Source organism: Rhineura floridana, chromosome 11 (assembly GCF_030035675.1).
Source record: "Rhineura floridana isolate rRhiFlo1 chromosome 11, rRhiFlo1.hap2, whole genome shotgun sequence".
In the NCBI taxonomy this organism is placed as follows: Eukaryota; Metazoa; Chordata; class Lepidosauria; order Squamata; family Rhineuridae; genus Rhineura; species Rhineura floridana.
This window is the reverse complement of record NC_084490.1, coordinates 56,862,733-56,878,555: the sequence shown is the minus strand read 5'-3', so window position 1 is coordinate 56,878,555 and position 15,823 is coordinate 56,862,733. Positions and strand designations below refer to the sequence as shown.

At 43.7% G+C, this 15,823-nt stretch overlaps 1 protein-coding gene across 5 annotated transcripts in view; it reads left to right on the top strand.

Moving 5' to 3' along the window:
• NBR1 (NBR1 autophagy cargo receptor) overlaps nt 1-15,823 on the top strand; it is a 30,454-nt gene that overhangs the window by 3,531 nt on the left and 11,100 nt on the right. For 2 of the 5 annotated variants that reach the window (XM_061590184.1, XM_061590186.1), the window contains exons 3-15: nt 1,125-1,187; nt 3,477-3,495; nt 4,618-4,640; nt 6,231-6,434; nt 6,897-6,962; nt 7,509-7,717; nt 8,613-8,774; nt 9,890-10,096; nt 10,503-10,659; nt 11,749-12,039; nt 14,106-14,249; nt 14,498-14,573; nt 15,464-15,574. In XM_061590184.1, the coding sequence (XP_061446168.1) occupies nt 1,125-1,187; nt 3,477-3,495; nt 4,618-4,640; nt 6,231-6,434; nt 6,897-6,962; nt 7,509-7,717; nt 8,613-8,774; nt 9,890-10,096; nt 10,503-10,659; nt 11,749-12,039; nt 14,106-14,249; nt 14,498-14,573; nt 15,464-15,574 (1,732 nt within the window). The remainder of the gene's footprint in view (nt 1-1,124; nt 1,188-3,476; nt 3,496-4,617; nt 4,641-6,230; nt 6,435-6,896; nt 6,963-7,508; nt 7,718-8,612; nt 8,775-9,889; nt 10,097-10,502; nt 10,660-11,748; nt 12,040-14,105; nt 14,250-14,497; nt 14,574-15,463; nt 15,575-15,823) is intronic. The other 3 variants (XM_061590188.1, XM_061590187.1, XM_061590189.1) reach the window with 3 other exon arrangements.

The window sequence follows — 15,823 nt, the reverse complement described above, 5'->3', positions numbered from 1 at the left end:
AGTATAAGTTGAGTTCACATTTAACTTCCTGGATTTTTTTTTGTGGGCTGCAAGCCCCCATGGGACTGATACCAAATGGATGATTTCTGGTCAGATGATCTTGGTAGGAACTACATCACCACCCTGCTTCCTTTGCTCGTATCAGGAGATAGACGGGGACTGAGCTACTATCCTTTGAGGACCCAACAGGATGGGCTTTTCCACCCTTCAGTTTCCTATTATGGGAGACTGTCAGGCGGTGGTGGTGGAGTTGTTCAGATTTGCTTCAGATACCTCAGCACCTAGTATTAGAAGTGCCAGGAAGTCAACAAACCTCTATGATTCCAATAATGGTGCTGAAAGCAAAGCTTGCTTGAACATAAATCCAGTGTGGATGTCTGCCACAAAGTAAAAGAAGTGGCACTGACTGTATCTCTGCCGAATGATAGTTTGGCTAAACTTTATTGTGAACTTGCTTTGCCCTTTGTACACAAGTGTTTACCTTGCTTGTACACACACAATTTGTGATTGTAATGGGTGGTACATTACATCATTGGTGCAGTTCTCATTTTCTCTAGATGGTCTGGTAAATATTTTTGGACTCTTACCTACAGTCCCCCAGATTCCCTGGCATTTGGTAGTGGGTACAGAATTTAGCACACTTGAAAATCTGTGTTTGCTTTTCTTTCTTTTGGTTTGCTTCTAGCCCTAATTGCTACAAAGATAGCCTTAAAGCTGTGCAAGTGCCATCAGATGAAATTTTGGGCACTGGGGGTGGGAATGAAAGGCTGCTAAGCAAGCTGTCTAGTGATCAGACTCAGTGTTTTGCTTAGCTCTTTGCTCCTCTTAATAACAACAGTTGAAAGTATATTAATATACTTAGTAAAAAATATTCACGTGCACTTAATTTACATGATGTAAACAGGTTGTAGAATTCCATATTCTTGGTAAGAGTCTTTAAGCACTGAGTATACATAGCCCAGGTTGTGTGAGGGAGGGGGAGTCCTTCCTGGCCCCGTTGGGCACATTTGAAGCATCAAAAAAAGAGAGCTGTGGGTCTGACCCAAGATATGAGCCCTGCCTGTTTCTTTTGCTGTGATGGAGATCATGGCAGTACAGTTCAGTGCACATCTATTCTCTTATAGGTGAAAGTCTCATTTGAACTGAATGATATCCAGATCAAGTACCTAGATGAGGATCACGATGAGGTACTACCAAAATTCCTGAAAAGAGTCTGTTTTAAGAGTGAAAGTTTAGGGGAAACATTTGGAATCTATATCCCTATAAAGAAACTTGCATCTCCTACAAAATACCCTCCCTTCTTAGTCAGCAAACGCTTGTCCTGTATTGGGTAATATTTTTGGTTTTGGGTTATTTCAGTCTAGAATCCTGTTTACACAATCAGAATTCAAAGGATGTTATCTCAGGATAATTATCCTGAATGTCTGTCTGCAACAGGGATGGGAGGAACACGTGGCTCTCCAGATGTTGTTAGACTACAACTCCCATCAGCCCTAGCTAGAATAGCCAATAGTTGGGGGTGACGGAAAGTGTAATCCAAAAAAACATTTGGAGGGATGCAGGTTCCCTATCCCTGGTGTACAAGGAATACTGGCTTGTTTCAGCCATATGACGTTTACTGGTTACATTGTATCAGATATTTGTCACACTCTGTGAACATCATGCTCTGATGGCAACAGGCCTGGTCTTGCACATCCCAGAATAAGGGAGATAAACTCTTAATGTTTACCAGGAGTTGCTTTTTCTCTTTTCTGCCTCTTCAAATACCAAATTCCCCCTGGAATGACAGGTTGAGTGTTCAGGAGTTATTACCTAAGGATTACTGATTGTTTAAACCAGGCTTTAATTTAGAGGATTAAATAAGAAGATGCAGACATTCTCTTCTTGCATCGCTTTCTTGCTGCAGGTGTGAAATCCTAGCATTGTCAGAACATTGAACAAGTGAGGCAATACTTTTATTTGGATACATATTGTGTAGGATGCAGACTTTTGAGTCACACTACTTTTCTTTGAGTTACATCTATGCTAGGGCATGATGTGCTATTCTGTGTCTACACAGAGTGTTGTCACACTCCAATTGGTGCTCTTAGGGGTTAGGGTACCACTCCCATGAGGCTTAAGACCATTACTAAAATAGCAACAAGGACAGTATTGTAGGTGCAGCACAATCCAAACAAACCAAAATCATGGACAGAGAATCATTCTAGGTCCAAAATATGATCTAGAAGTACAGTTAGGCAACAGTCCAAGGTCAGTATCACAGAGAATTCTGCAAGGTACAACACATCCAGGAAGGAAACTAGAATAAGGAACCAGAGAACTGTGTTGCTTCCAGCAGCTATAAGGCTCAAGAGGGAGGCCTTATGTAATCTTGCCTCCTAGACCACACCTTAACCACAGCTGCTGGCAGTGTAGAAATTTCAGGAATTATTCATGAAGAGGACCCTTACTAATGAGCCAAGTGACAACTTTGGGTTCATAGATGCATGTTGTGCCTTTGCTTTTTAGCCTGTACCCAGACCTTTTGGCATCTGGGCTTTTGAGTACAATGGACTGGCTCTTTCTCTGACAGCTCCAAGGATTCTTGAGCAGTCACTGGAGAACCTGGAGGAGAATCTGCTCCATAGATTCCTTGACCTATGGGGTGTGTGGTTTATCCTCTGAGGATTCAGTGTCTGGTCCCAGGTCAGGCTAAGCAAGACAGGTGTACACCTGATTGGTTCACTGATTCAGTACAGAGCAGTGCTTTTAAAGTTCTGTTTTCCCCTTGAAACCATTAAAAAAAATAGTAAAATGTGGCTATGTCCATTCAGGCCCCACAGATAGAGGGCATGCTCCGTACAGAGTTGGTTGAAAACAAATTGGAAGAAGGGTATTTATTGTCTGACATTTTCACTGACAGTGTGCAAACAATTACTTTCTTCATGCCTCTCTCTCTGCATTTGCTCGTTATTGGGAGTTGGCACACTAGAATAGAAAATGACAGTCTTGCTGACTGAGGAGGGGCTGCTGTCCTATTGTAACTTCTCAGGCCAATCCATTTCATTGCCATTGGTGCTGCTTCAGAACTGAAGCCTGCACCAATGTCACCCTAGAAGAGAGTCCCTCTTGATGAGAAGTCCATATATGTAGTGAATAGGAATCTGAAGGCTACCCAGAGGATCAGACTTTGATAACGTTTGTCCACATAGATTTCTTTAAGGGGCCCTTGGTGCAATCTTCTGAAAACACTAGGTGTCTAGATGGAACTACTGGGCTGGGCAGTTCTTTGCTGCATAGATCTGCAGGGTTATGGGAAGAATCAAAGCAAGCTAATGATGTGATGGAGAGAGGCTAGAAACAACAAGAATGGTGGCAAGAATCAGGCAGCAGCAGCTCTGAAATCCTGGATGAGAAATCCCCTTTTAGTTTTAGAGGAGTGACTGTGACTAGCAGCAGGAAAAAGGCCATAATTTATTCCTGGTTTCTTTTCACAGGTGTCCGTCAATACTGCAGGTGAGTTTCCTTTGCTTGCTTTAACATCTGATGAGGAACCTCAGGTGCATTTCTCTGCAGAGAGGACACAGCTTTAAGTACTCCTGTAGGGGGGAAATTCAAGAACAAATAGTCTTGCCATTGTTATACACAGGAGAGCATGCCTCACTTTCTTGTAAAGGAGACTGCGTTTAGTGAAGATGTGTGGTTGTCTCAGTGTTTCTCATTTACAGATAGGAAGTAGGTTTTCTGCCTGTAGAGTTTCTGGGTTCCATTTATGTAACTACACTTAAAACTTGCAGCCAAATATTTAACAGGTTCACTCAAATCAATATCCACCTCCTGGCCTCTGTGCTCTGTATATAGCCTTTTTTCCCTTCCTGTCTTTCCTGCACCCTTCCTGGTCTGCTTTGCACCTCTGTCTCCTTCATCCTTCTAACCATGAACAATAGCGCCTCCTGTCCCTGAACCCTATATGTGGTCTTTCCAAGCCAAAGTAACATTTCACACCACTCACAGAAAATTATTAGTTCCTTTTAAAACATTATTTATTTGTTCCATGACATCACAGAAGCACAGCCAATAGCAAATGAAAGTAGGGCTTACAGACGATAGGCAAGTACCAGCTTCTGTTGTCTTTTTTTAGCCTCTCAACATCCTATTGATTTTTTTTTTGCCATTGTGAGTAAGTAAAACTCAAGTGTTTATACATACTTGGGCCTCATTAACTCATTCATGAGTATAAAATCTGAATGCTTTCAAAATGGAAGGAAAGCTGAAATGTGATGCACTTGCACTGCAATTATTATTATTAAAGTCTTCAAGATGAAGTTTTTTACATTTGAAGCTCAGGACATGGATTGCGCTTCATAATAGTAGCTAGTCTGAAATAAGTCAGCCCATGCAGAGCAGAATGAAAGTAGGGGTTTTCCACTCACATGCTTGAACGGTCCTTGAGTTGGGGAAGGGGCTTTTCACACAGCAGCCAGAAAGAAAGCAATTGTTAGTAGTATACAGTATATTTACCAAGCATAGGATGAATTTAGCTAGCTGTGAATGCAGATTTATAAAATGTGCTTATGTGTGTTTCACTGTAATCTGGATGTGACGATGCTCACTGTGTTCCCCCCCCTCTCTTTTCAGAAGAATATGAAGAAGCTCTTAAGGTAACATGTGGCCAGCATTTCTGGCTATTTTTGCAACAGTACAGCTACAAAATATTGGACATTATTTGGTGTGGGAAGAATCTGTGGAAATCTCTTCCATTTTTCTCAGGATTGTCAGGTTTTACCGATGTTGCTCCTTAGACTTGTGCCTTAAGCTCATTGGGGAGTGATGTATCTCTTGGCTGTAGAGGCACTGATTTCATGTAAATTTCACATCTGAAACACAATGGGAGTGGGGGCAAATTTGAAATGTCCCCTTCACTGGTATATCTGCTTGTGACACACTGTTGCTGTTGGTCTGCCCTGTCAAAATAATTTTTAGATTTTTCTACCCAGCATTCAGTAAAATGTTAACAGGCTACCTTACATGAAATCTGTAATGTGGGTGGCAACAAAAGGCTTTCACCATATGTTCTAAAGACCCAGGGCAGTATCCAGTGCACTCATTCTGTTAGCACAAGGATTTCCACTTGCACAATGGTACTTCCCCCCCCTCCCTCCTCGCACTTTCCTCAAGTCCGGTCTGGAGGGCTGGGGGAAAACCCAGAACAGGTTTAAGGGGTATACAAGGAGAGGGAGTAGAACTTCCATTGCACATCCAAAAATCCTACGAAAACTACTCCATTGAATACTGCCTCCACATTTTCTAAATCAAGTATTTGCTTCATGTCTGTCACGTTAAGCCTGACAGGGCTGTTCTTGTAACATAAAGCATACTTGAGGAGATGGTTCTTGAGTCACTGTGTTAATTGTACTTCAGCGTAGTTGAAAACAGCCACACTAACACACACTGATGCATTCCAGAGTGGTGTATAGTTCTTGTGAATCAGCACAACACTTTTGTGAACATTTGCCTGTGCACTAATCTCATCTTAGGTGGACTGCCATAGCTCTACTCCTGCCTTAACTTCTCCCCAGTTGGTTCCGGACACATCTGCTAAGCTGTTTTTCCTCTTATAACTCTGATCACATTACTTTTCTCCACATTCTTATGTTGGCTCCCTGTCATGCTTCAAGGTTCTAGTCCTCTGTCTTACATATACTTTGCAAATCAAAGTCCATTTAAATCATTTTTGTGGGTGGGTGTTTGTCCTGCAAACCACCCTGTGTGAGAGCTCCTTATTATTAATTCCCATTTTGTAAGTTGATGGAATTAAATCAGAGAAAAGTTACTTGACCAAGGCCACACATCAAGGGAGAATCATTAACTTGTCAAATCGCCCTGTAGCTGTCTTGTGGATGATGTCTGATTCTTGCCTTCTAGAAGTTTTTCTTTTGATTTGTTATTTCCTAACTCTGCTTCTGGGGTTCATTTATTCCTGGTTGTGTTGCCAGGTACTTACAGAAATGAAACAGACACCGTTCCATAGCCTCGGATTCAGGACCTCTACTTTGCTCTATTCCTGTGTTGTGTGTGTGTGTGTTCTAACTCCCAATGGCTGTGTTTGCTTTGAAGAATAAAATCAGCTGATTCGAGGTTGGCATGTGACTTGCATTTTTGGCTTTGTCTCCATAAAAAAGCCATGCATGTGATTCATTAGAGAGTGTGCATGCTTGTAAAAGTATATTTATTGCAAGATTTTTCATTAGATTGCAGTGAAGCAAGGCAATCGGCTACAGATGAATGTTTATGAAACAAGTGCTCCTTCAGGTATGCCTTCCCAGCAAGCCCCTGAGAAGACTGAGAAAATCCATAATCCCAAGGATGGGAGGAAGCCCCTTGCCCACTATTCCATGCTCCCTCAGACCTTGGCACAGGATAAAGACACTGAAAGAGAGAATGGGAAGAAACAGGTAGGACCAAAATATGTGTCCTTTGGGCACCTGGAGCTACCATGTTGACCAGACGCTTTCTACTTAATGTCATTCTATGCTTCTAGTATATGTGCTTCCAATAGACAGGTATAATACAGCACCCTATTACTCTCTTACCAATACTGGCAAACTGATAGTTCTGTTTTCTGCAAACTCCAGCCATGTTTCTACTCATTGGGAAGTAGTAAGAGATGCTTGTCTGCATTGGGCTTTTCCAAAACTAAGGTAACTGAATACATGGGACAAATCTTCAGGCAACCTCTCTGCAAACACAGAGATGCCACTTATATGCTGCTTTGTATTATTATTTGGAGGAAAAACAGCATTTACCACGTTGAAGAGTTGTGTATTTGTTTGATCTGTCTCTCAAGTTGATTTTGAATGGGTACGAGGAAGTTCTGTGTTAAAGAGTGTGGCAGCATTTTTATTTATTTTTTTTAGTCTCCCCAGAATGGGCACCATCCCACCGAGGCTCCTCCGGAGTGGTTCACAAGCTACTTGGAAAGGGTGAGTACCTCTTCCCCTGGATTTCTATTTGTCTTTTGAGCAAGAAGCTTTGGAAAGGGGACAATGGAGGGACGTCAAGCAGGCCATGAGAACTACAAGCTTTTTCCCCACTTGTGCTTCCTTGACGTAGATGGAGCTTGGCACTGAAGTTGAAATTTGATATGACACCACATCAAATTCCAGTCTGCATCAATGCACACTATATTTGGCTGGTATCGCTAAGAGAGCACTTAGTCTTAGAGTTTGCAGTGGGATCAAGGGGAGGGCAGAATGTTTTTGGGAATGCTAGCAGATCCATCCCCCGTTGATAGTGTATGTGGTAACCAAAAGCATATAACTATGGCTATTGTTGTGTCCTGGATTCTCTAGCAATGTATGTCCTGCATGCAATACTAACTTTTTTTTGGTCATCAATGTACGTACCATCTGTCAGTTCTAGCGTATGACTGCATGTACTAATTCTGGGATCGGGGAGTAGAGTAGGGAGTACCTTTTGAAGAGGAACTGGGTGACCTTGCTCAGGGTACACCTTTTCCCCCTTTCCAGTTCCGGGAGCAAGTGGTTCAAGAGACTGTTGAAACGCTTGAACAGAAGCTGAGTGAGAAGCTCCTCCTTTCCAGCCAGCTCCCCAGCTCCTTGAGCAGCTCTACACACCAAGCTCCTGTGAGCCCCTTGGTGCAAGGGAACCCCTTTGACTGGCTTCTTTCCTGCAGTAACTGTCAGACTCCCATTGTGGGCATTCGCTATCAATGCAGGTATGATGTGGGCAGAAGGATGAAAGTGCAAAATTGTGTGGCTCTGTTTGTCCTTTATGCCCAGGATGTCAGAATTTGGCATCCTAAGACTCTTGGTGGGTATTTGTGGGTGTATATGGTTAATGCAAAAGATCGGGTTTCTAGTCCTTACGTCCAACCAAAATGAAGCCTGAGAACATGGGAGAAACCATGGAAGCCAAGGCAAACTGGACAACACCTCCAAGGTGGATTGGGAGAGGAACTCCAGTGGTATTTACATCCCTCTTCTCACTGGCACCTTTGCCTTTTTGTTTTGTAATCTGTTGTCTTGACCTGTCTTCCTTCCGTTTGCCATCCTCAGTTAAAAAAAAAAAACATAAAGAAAGTTGGACAAACCAGTGGAGGAATTCTCACAGATGTCTGTCCCTTCCTGATGCTTCTCTATTTTGGCAACCATGAAACATGACAGCAGAGCTTACCTATAGTATTTTTTAAAAGATGAGACCACCATCTAAACCCTGCTAGGAAAGTAGTTGTCATCCAGGAGTCTATTGTCCCTTGTCCTTCAACTTTTAGGTCTTCTGTCCAGTTTCCCAGCCGTCAACCTCCTATCCAAATTTATCTTTCAGTTTTCTTACAAAAGCTGCACTGTTTTCAGAATTATTTTGCTGGCACCTTCACCTGAGCAGGTAGAATATTTGTGAACATTTCATGGCATCTCAGTAGCTCAGCTGATGCTCACAAGCAGACAACAGTTTATGAAAAGTAATACCTTTTAGCCTGCATGCTAAGAAAAGCAATATTACTTTTATTTTATTCCTGTCTTTTCTCAAGTCTGCCATTGCATCTTAACAAGAATTAGTTGGTAAAGATTAAAAAGCTGTTCAGTAACCCACAACCTTACCTCTCCTTGCAGTGTGTGCCCATCCTATAGCATTTGTGAATTGTGTGAAGCAGGGATGTATGCCCATGACCCTAACCATGTGCTTTTGAAGCTACGGAGACCTGTACTATGTATCTCGGAGACTTATAATCTTGGGCAGTTTTCACCTCGCTTTGCCGCTCTGGAACAAGTCAGGTAAGCAATCAACCTCCTTAGTTTTACTCTAAATTCATGAGCCTGCTTGCATCTTTGTGATGTGTATCAGTAGTGAATAAACACACAATTATGAAAACCAGTAGAGGACTATCCAGAGGTCTGCAGTAAAGGATCTGGCTAAGTTCAAAATATTATGTGAAGTTCAGTTTCCACCATACTTCCTTTGTTCTTTGTCCTTCTGTTTCTGAACCATTTGTGCCTACCTGTGTGCTGTGTGTCTCTTACCCCCCCTCCCCTTGCTCAAACTGGCTGAGGTTTTACCTCAGTAATGTTGATGGTGAGAAAGGGAAGCATTTGCTATGGCTGCCTCTACTGCTTATTTATTTATTCAGGTTTTTTTATCCCATTATTTAGTCAAAAAAGACTCCCAGAGCAGCTTACAAATGTCCATGTTAAAGAGAGTCCTCAGGCTTACAGTATAAAAGACACAATACAAGAGGAAAAACAAGTGGGAGGCAGGAGGGAAAAAACAAACTCAGGCGCTACTTTAGTGAGAGGAAAAAGCAAGTGTTGTTGGTCTTTCAGTGGTCATGCAGTCCTATCTCTGTCCTCTCCAGTAGCCTGATGGAATAGCTGCTAATAGATGATAGTTGAAGGAGAAGCCTGATGGAGCTAGTATTTCAACTGAGTGGAGAGGCCCTATTTCTCCCTCTCTCCAGTAGACATCCAGCAGTCTACTATACAGAGCAGGGACAGGAAACCTGTGGCCTACCAGATGTTGACGGGCTACAACTCCCATCATCGCTGACCATGCCGACTGGGGCTGATAGGAGTTGAAGTCCAACAAACAGCTGGCCTGACATAGGTTGCCCATCCCTCATGTAGAATGTCCATGTCCCTATTTGCAGTCAGCCAGTGAGGTGCTCCGCTGGTACCCAAGAGACCTTTTGAGGTGATGCTAAGCCCAGCTGAAAGAAATGGCATCAGCAGCCTCCACCTGTTCTTTCTAGTTCTCTTGAATGAAAGGCACATCAATGATTTCATCACTACAACCCTTCTGATGCTGAAGATGAAACTTAATTGCTAATAATGGCCTAGGTCTGGCTTTGGGTATGCAGAGAGTGCCCCTTTTAAGGGTCTTTCAATCTGTCCAGGCTTCAGAAACAGATGGACAAGCGTTTCCTGAAGGCAGAGAAGCAGCACTTGCGAGCAGAGAAGAAGCAGCGCAAAGCTGAGGTGCGGGAACTCAAGAAGCAGATGAAGCTGCATCGAAAGATTCACCTGTGGAACTCTGTCCATACGCTAGACAACGCCGGCCTGACAACTGCCAAATCTGAGAGCCTGCAACCCAATACACTTCTGTGAGCAACCTATGGGACTGGGGCATGTGGGGAGGGGGCTCAGTTTCCTTCTCATGTTTGGATTTTGGCGGACCCCGAGTCCTTCTGGGGCATGCTATCCCCTAGCCAAGGTATGGGCTGTGTATGAAGTTTTGCAGCTTTTCCAGCCTTTGTAACTTATTTATGAGTTCCGTCTGAACCATAGGATTTATGCATTTGGCTGCTGAGGATTCTTTGTTCAAGATCCCTGGTCCCTTCTTAGACTTAATGCTCCAGAGTACTTTGGTTTGGAGAGTCATTGTAGTGTAGATCTGCTCTTAAATTCAGGTTCTTTAAACGTCAGACCTGCCTTCCATAAGGAGAGGGGGTGGCTTTTCCTACACTAAGCTTGAGATGAGTAACATCGGACTGCTTCCTCTATTTGCAGTCCTCTCCAAGGCTGCTCAGTCGTTGTCCCTACATTGAGTGCTGCCTTTGTGGATGAGAATCTGCCAGATGGAACGCTCCTCCAGCCAAGGACAACCTTCATCAAGCATTGGCGCATGAGGAATACTGGCAACATGGAGTGGAGCTCCGACACCAAGGTGTGTTTCAATGTTTCGATTGTAAAGATGTGTGCTGGAGCTCATATGTCCCTACAGGTCAGGCCCTCTTCCTCCACACTCTTCAGCCCAGACATGATGTTACTCAGTGGTAACAGAAAGGCACGCTGCGCAAGACAAACTTCCTTATTTCATGTGTTTCAGGACAGAGCCCTCATGCTATCTCTTTCCTATCCCTATAAATTATTTGGGTGACAGCTTGGTTTTGATTCTCAGCCAGCCAACAACAGATCAGGGGCATTGGCCAGACTCTTTATGGCACAAGGCAAAAAGTTTCCTTTTGTTCAGATCTGGGGAAGCTGTGGCCCTCCAGATATTATTGGACTACAGCTTCCATCATTCCTGACCGTTGGCCATGATTGCTGCAGTCAGAGGGAGTTGTAGCCACATCTGGAGAACCCCCGTTTCCCCATCCCTGCCTTATTTGCTCACTTTTGCTGCTGAGCAAATGCAAAATTGAAGAATTAATTTCAGAATACCGTATGAAAGCATTGATGAGCAAAACAGTGTGGGAGCATGGTCTGTCAGGTAAAATTACTGTTTTTTTCCCTAACTGCTCCACACAACACACTGACATTGTTTCTGAATGTATCTGCCCTAGATTAAAACACCATTATTTTAAAAGATACCTCCAGCCAAATATATAGGGAATTAATCCAGAACAGTGTGTGAACTGCCTCTCAGTCGTTTTGCCCGCTTGGTTTGCTGGCCTTTAGTTCTTTGTCTCCAAAGCTATCTAGTTAATTCCTTACAATAGACTTGGGGGACATTGGGTGAAAAAACTGAGGGTTGAGTGGGTAATTGGCCCAAATTCTGTAGGATTCTGGTATTTTCTTATCCCGTTAACCCCCCCCCGATCATATGTCTGTCTGAATGACCCACTCAGTGCATTTGAACCCAGGTCTCCCAATCTGACACACTATACTGGCTTGCTTGTTGCAAAAATAGACTAGAAACTATCCCACTGGTAACAGATACCTGCAGGGCATGAGGCTCATTTTAAATGCTTGATGGGAATTGAGGAGGAAGTAATCGCCTTTTGTGTGTGTTTTCTCTGTCTCCATCTTTCAGCTGAAATTCATGTGGGGCAACTTAACTCTGGTGTCCTCTGACAAGAAGAATGTAACTGTGCCCTCCCTGCTACCTGGGCAAGAGGGCGTTGTCTCTGTGGAGTTTGTAGCCCCCCCAGTGGAAGGAACCTACACATCTCATTGGCGGTTATCACACAGGGGGGAGCAGTTTGGGCCCAGGATCTGGTGCAGCATTGTGGTAGATCCCTCCTCCTCCAACACTGACTGCCCAGAGAATGACAAACTGATGTCTGGTTTCTGTAAGAAAGGCCGATCCCATTGTAAGAAAGAGGTGAGCCCCTTGTGTCCCTGAGCCTATGTAAGTTTTTTACCCCCAGTTCTGCTTTCTCCATACCACTTCACTTCCCTCAGATTTGTCTCTTCCACCCGTCCTTCCCCTCAGGCCCCTGATCCTCTGCTTCCCACATATTCTTGTCTCCCAGGCTTATTCAGGTTCCTTAGCTCAGTTAGCCAGCTGTCCTCTACTTACGACTTTCTGAATTATTGGGAACAAATCAATGTTCAGCAGATTCTTTGTATTTGCAATAATAATTGTATATGGTTCAATAAGACCTAGCTGTCGCTGTACCACAAATTTTCATACAGCTACCTACCTTCAGCCACCATGCCTCTGGGCACCCCTAATCCTGGGCCCTTTTCCCACTTGTTCCCCAGCCTTTAACCTAATCGTAGCCCAAGCATTTTGTGTCAACAACAAACAGTCCAGCATGAATTTTATCCCAGGCAAACTATCCCCTATCGGAAAGCTGTGCTGTTGGGTAGCATTCTGTCACAGACACCTTGCTCTTCCCTTTCCCAGTAGTTAGAATGTTTTTGAGCAGCCCAAAAAATCGGACCCATTCAGCCAGTGGCTGGCAAGGCCTCCCAGGCAACAGAGAGCACCCAGTTAGTAACTGTCTCATGCATGCCTCCGTTGGTTTATCTCAGTCTCCCTTCTTCATTGACTTAAAAAAAAACAGTTGGCGCAAAGAGTATGTAATTTAGTCTGTGTCCTCTCCAGGGAGGACTGGGGAAGACTTTTCTCTGAAACCCTAGAGAGCTGCTGCCAGTTGGTGTAGACGGTACTGAGCTAGGTACAGCAGTGGTCTGACTGTTGCCACATTCACACCCTATATTTATTACATTACTATTCCACTTTAAACACTCATGGCTTCCCCCAAAGAATCCTGCGAAACATAGTTTGTGAAGGGTGCTGAGAGTTATTAGATGACTCCTATTCTCCTCACAGAGCTACAATTCTCAGAATGGTTTAATAATCAGTTCCTCTTCCCGGGGAAATCCAGGATTGTAGCTCTATGAGATGTGGGTCTCCTAACAACTCTCAGCACTTTTCACAAACCACACTTCCCAGGATTCTTTGGAGGAAGTCACGACTGTAAAGTGGAATAATAGTGGGGGAAATGTATGGTGTGAATGTGGCCTTAGTATAAAGCAGCTTCCTATCTTCCTAAGTGGAGCATGCATGCACTTGAACTAATTTGGAAGTTGCATGTGTTTCTGCAAAAAAAACCCAAAAATGGTAGCTTGCTTTCAATATGTCATTCTGTGTTTTTGCAGGATTCTGAAAACTTTCTATGCAGTCTGCCATATACCATCAAGTCCAAGATAGCTAGGGCCTATTATTAGGACAGTGGAAAAAAAGCAGATAAGAGAAAAATAACTCATTCGAAATGTGGTGTTGGAGGAGAGCTTTGTGCATACCATAGACTGCAAAAAAGACAAATAATTGGGTGTTAGAACAAATTAAACCAGAACTATCACTAGAAGTTAAAATGATGAAATTAGAACAAATTAAACCAGAACTATCACTAGAAGTTAAAATGATGAAACCAAGGTTATCATACTTTGGACACATAATGAGAAGACATGCTTCACTAGAAAAGACAATAATGCTGGGAAAAACAGAAGGGAGTAGTAAAAGAGGAAGACCAAACAAGAGATGGGTTAGTTCCATAAAGGAAGTCACAGTCCTGAATTTACAAGATATGAACAGGGTGGTTCACGACAGATGCTCTTGGAGGTCTCTGGTTCATAGAGTCACCATAAATCGTGATCGACTTGAAGGCACGTAACAACAACAACAACATTATTCATTCAGTCTCCTGACACAACACAGGCTCTCCATAATCCTGTGTTTTCTATGTTTTCACTATGCTGTTTTTGACAGGAAGCCTGAACAACAAAATAGAACTCTAATGACCCAAGACAGTGCGATGTATGTTGATGGCACTGCATAAATCATAACATTGAGTGCTTGCTTGTGTTAAATTAGGATGAGGCTATTTACCTCGGGGGTCATCTCTGTGCTGCTTCCAATATTGCTTTTGTTCCTTGCAGGAAATACCCTCAAAGTTCAAGGTGCAAACTGCTGATAGTGCCATGAAGGGAGGTTTGGCCAGCCGTGCTGCTGCACCAAAGCTGAAGAGCATCCTCAGTGCTAGAGAGTTTTACATCCCATCAGTTGACCTTCTCACAGCTCAGGTGAAATTTCAGACAGAAGCTGCACTTGGAGACCGGGAGTGAGATTCACAGAAAATCAATTTATTCATTTCATTTTTATTCTGCCCTTCAACACCAAAGATTTTAAGGGAAAACAGTCTAGCCATGCTGCAGACGTAACAAACATTTGTGTCGAGCTGACTAGGTGGGGGCAGTGAGGGAGAAGATAGCTTGTCGATCTCTTTTCATCCTCTAACTTGAATTCTTGGGTTTCCTTCCTTCCTTTTTAGGACTTGCTATCCTTTGAATTGCTGGATATTAACATAGTGCAAGAACTGGAGCAGGTTCCACACAACACTCCAGTTGGTAAGTATTATCTCCACCCTAGAAGGCTTATGAATGGTAGTTGTGTTGGGTATGTCCTTGCCCTGTTTCCCCACAAGATGCCTGTCTAGCACTCCATCCAGGGCCAGAGTCAGGAGTTGGCATCACTGGGCACCTGTCAGGACCCAAACTCCAGTTGGGGCCTCACTGTCAATCCCTGGAGGCTTTTGGTCTTCCTGCTTCTTGCAGTTGCTGCTTGTTACTTGCCCCTTTCAATACTAGAGAAGTAAAGAAGGCAGGCTCACTGAGAGCATTTTGTCCATGGTCCCCCCCGCCGCTGCTGCCACCTCCCAAACCTAGAACCAGCACTGACTCATCAGAACAGCAGGGCAGATGCTCTGGCAATTCACCTTTGCATACCTTGGTTGATTCCATGCTGGGCTGGGCTATTTTTCTGTGGCATGGAGTTGTTACTGGGACTGTCAGTTGGGAGGGATATGCTTGTCTTGTCTGTAGTGCCATGTAGCTAGGCCAGCATTTCCTTGTCTTGGGCTTCCTGATCGCTTTGCCTGTGTTGATGCCATACAGGGCTTAAGAATAATTTATACAGTTCTTTAGCTGTGTCCAAGAGTGCAAACGTTTCAAATGATGGACAGGACCCATCAAATGATGGGCAGAAGATGATGACTTTGTAACTCCTTCAGGCTTAAATCTGAGCTGTGCTGCCCTATTGAGCATGTGCAGAGTGCATTTCATTCACCACTAAGTAATTGCAGGAAATCACTGCCTAATTGGAACCATTCCAGGCAGATTTGGATGCCTACACCCATACAAATTAAGCCCTTGAGCGGGTTCACAAAAATAGTTTTGAGAATCTCAAGAGCAGGTTGCTATTCTTTCTGTTGGCATCTTCCCTTGCTTTCCTCTTCTAGACATGACTCCATACATGTCACCCCTGCCCCATGACAGTTTCCTGCTGGGAGAGGCTGGCTTGGACAAGATACAAGAGGAGAGTGAGGGGAGCACATGTAAACCACTGCCTGGTACGCTGTGAGGAGTATTGAAATGCTTCCAAGTGATACCCCGTTGCTTTGAGCTTGCTGTCAACCAAAACCTTCAGCCTCTCTCCCATCAACTGCATCACTGGCCACCTGAAGTTTTTTTTTTAATTACTGGAAACTAGCTTTGCGCCAAAGCTGCTGCCTCTGGAACCTGGGAGGTCTTGCCTGATAGCTTTTGCAATGCTGACATAAGATTGTAAGGCTGCGTATACTCTGGGAAAGTAAACTGCA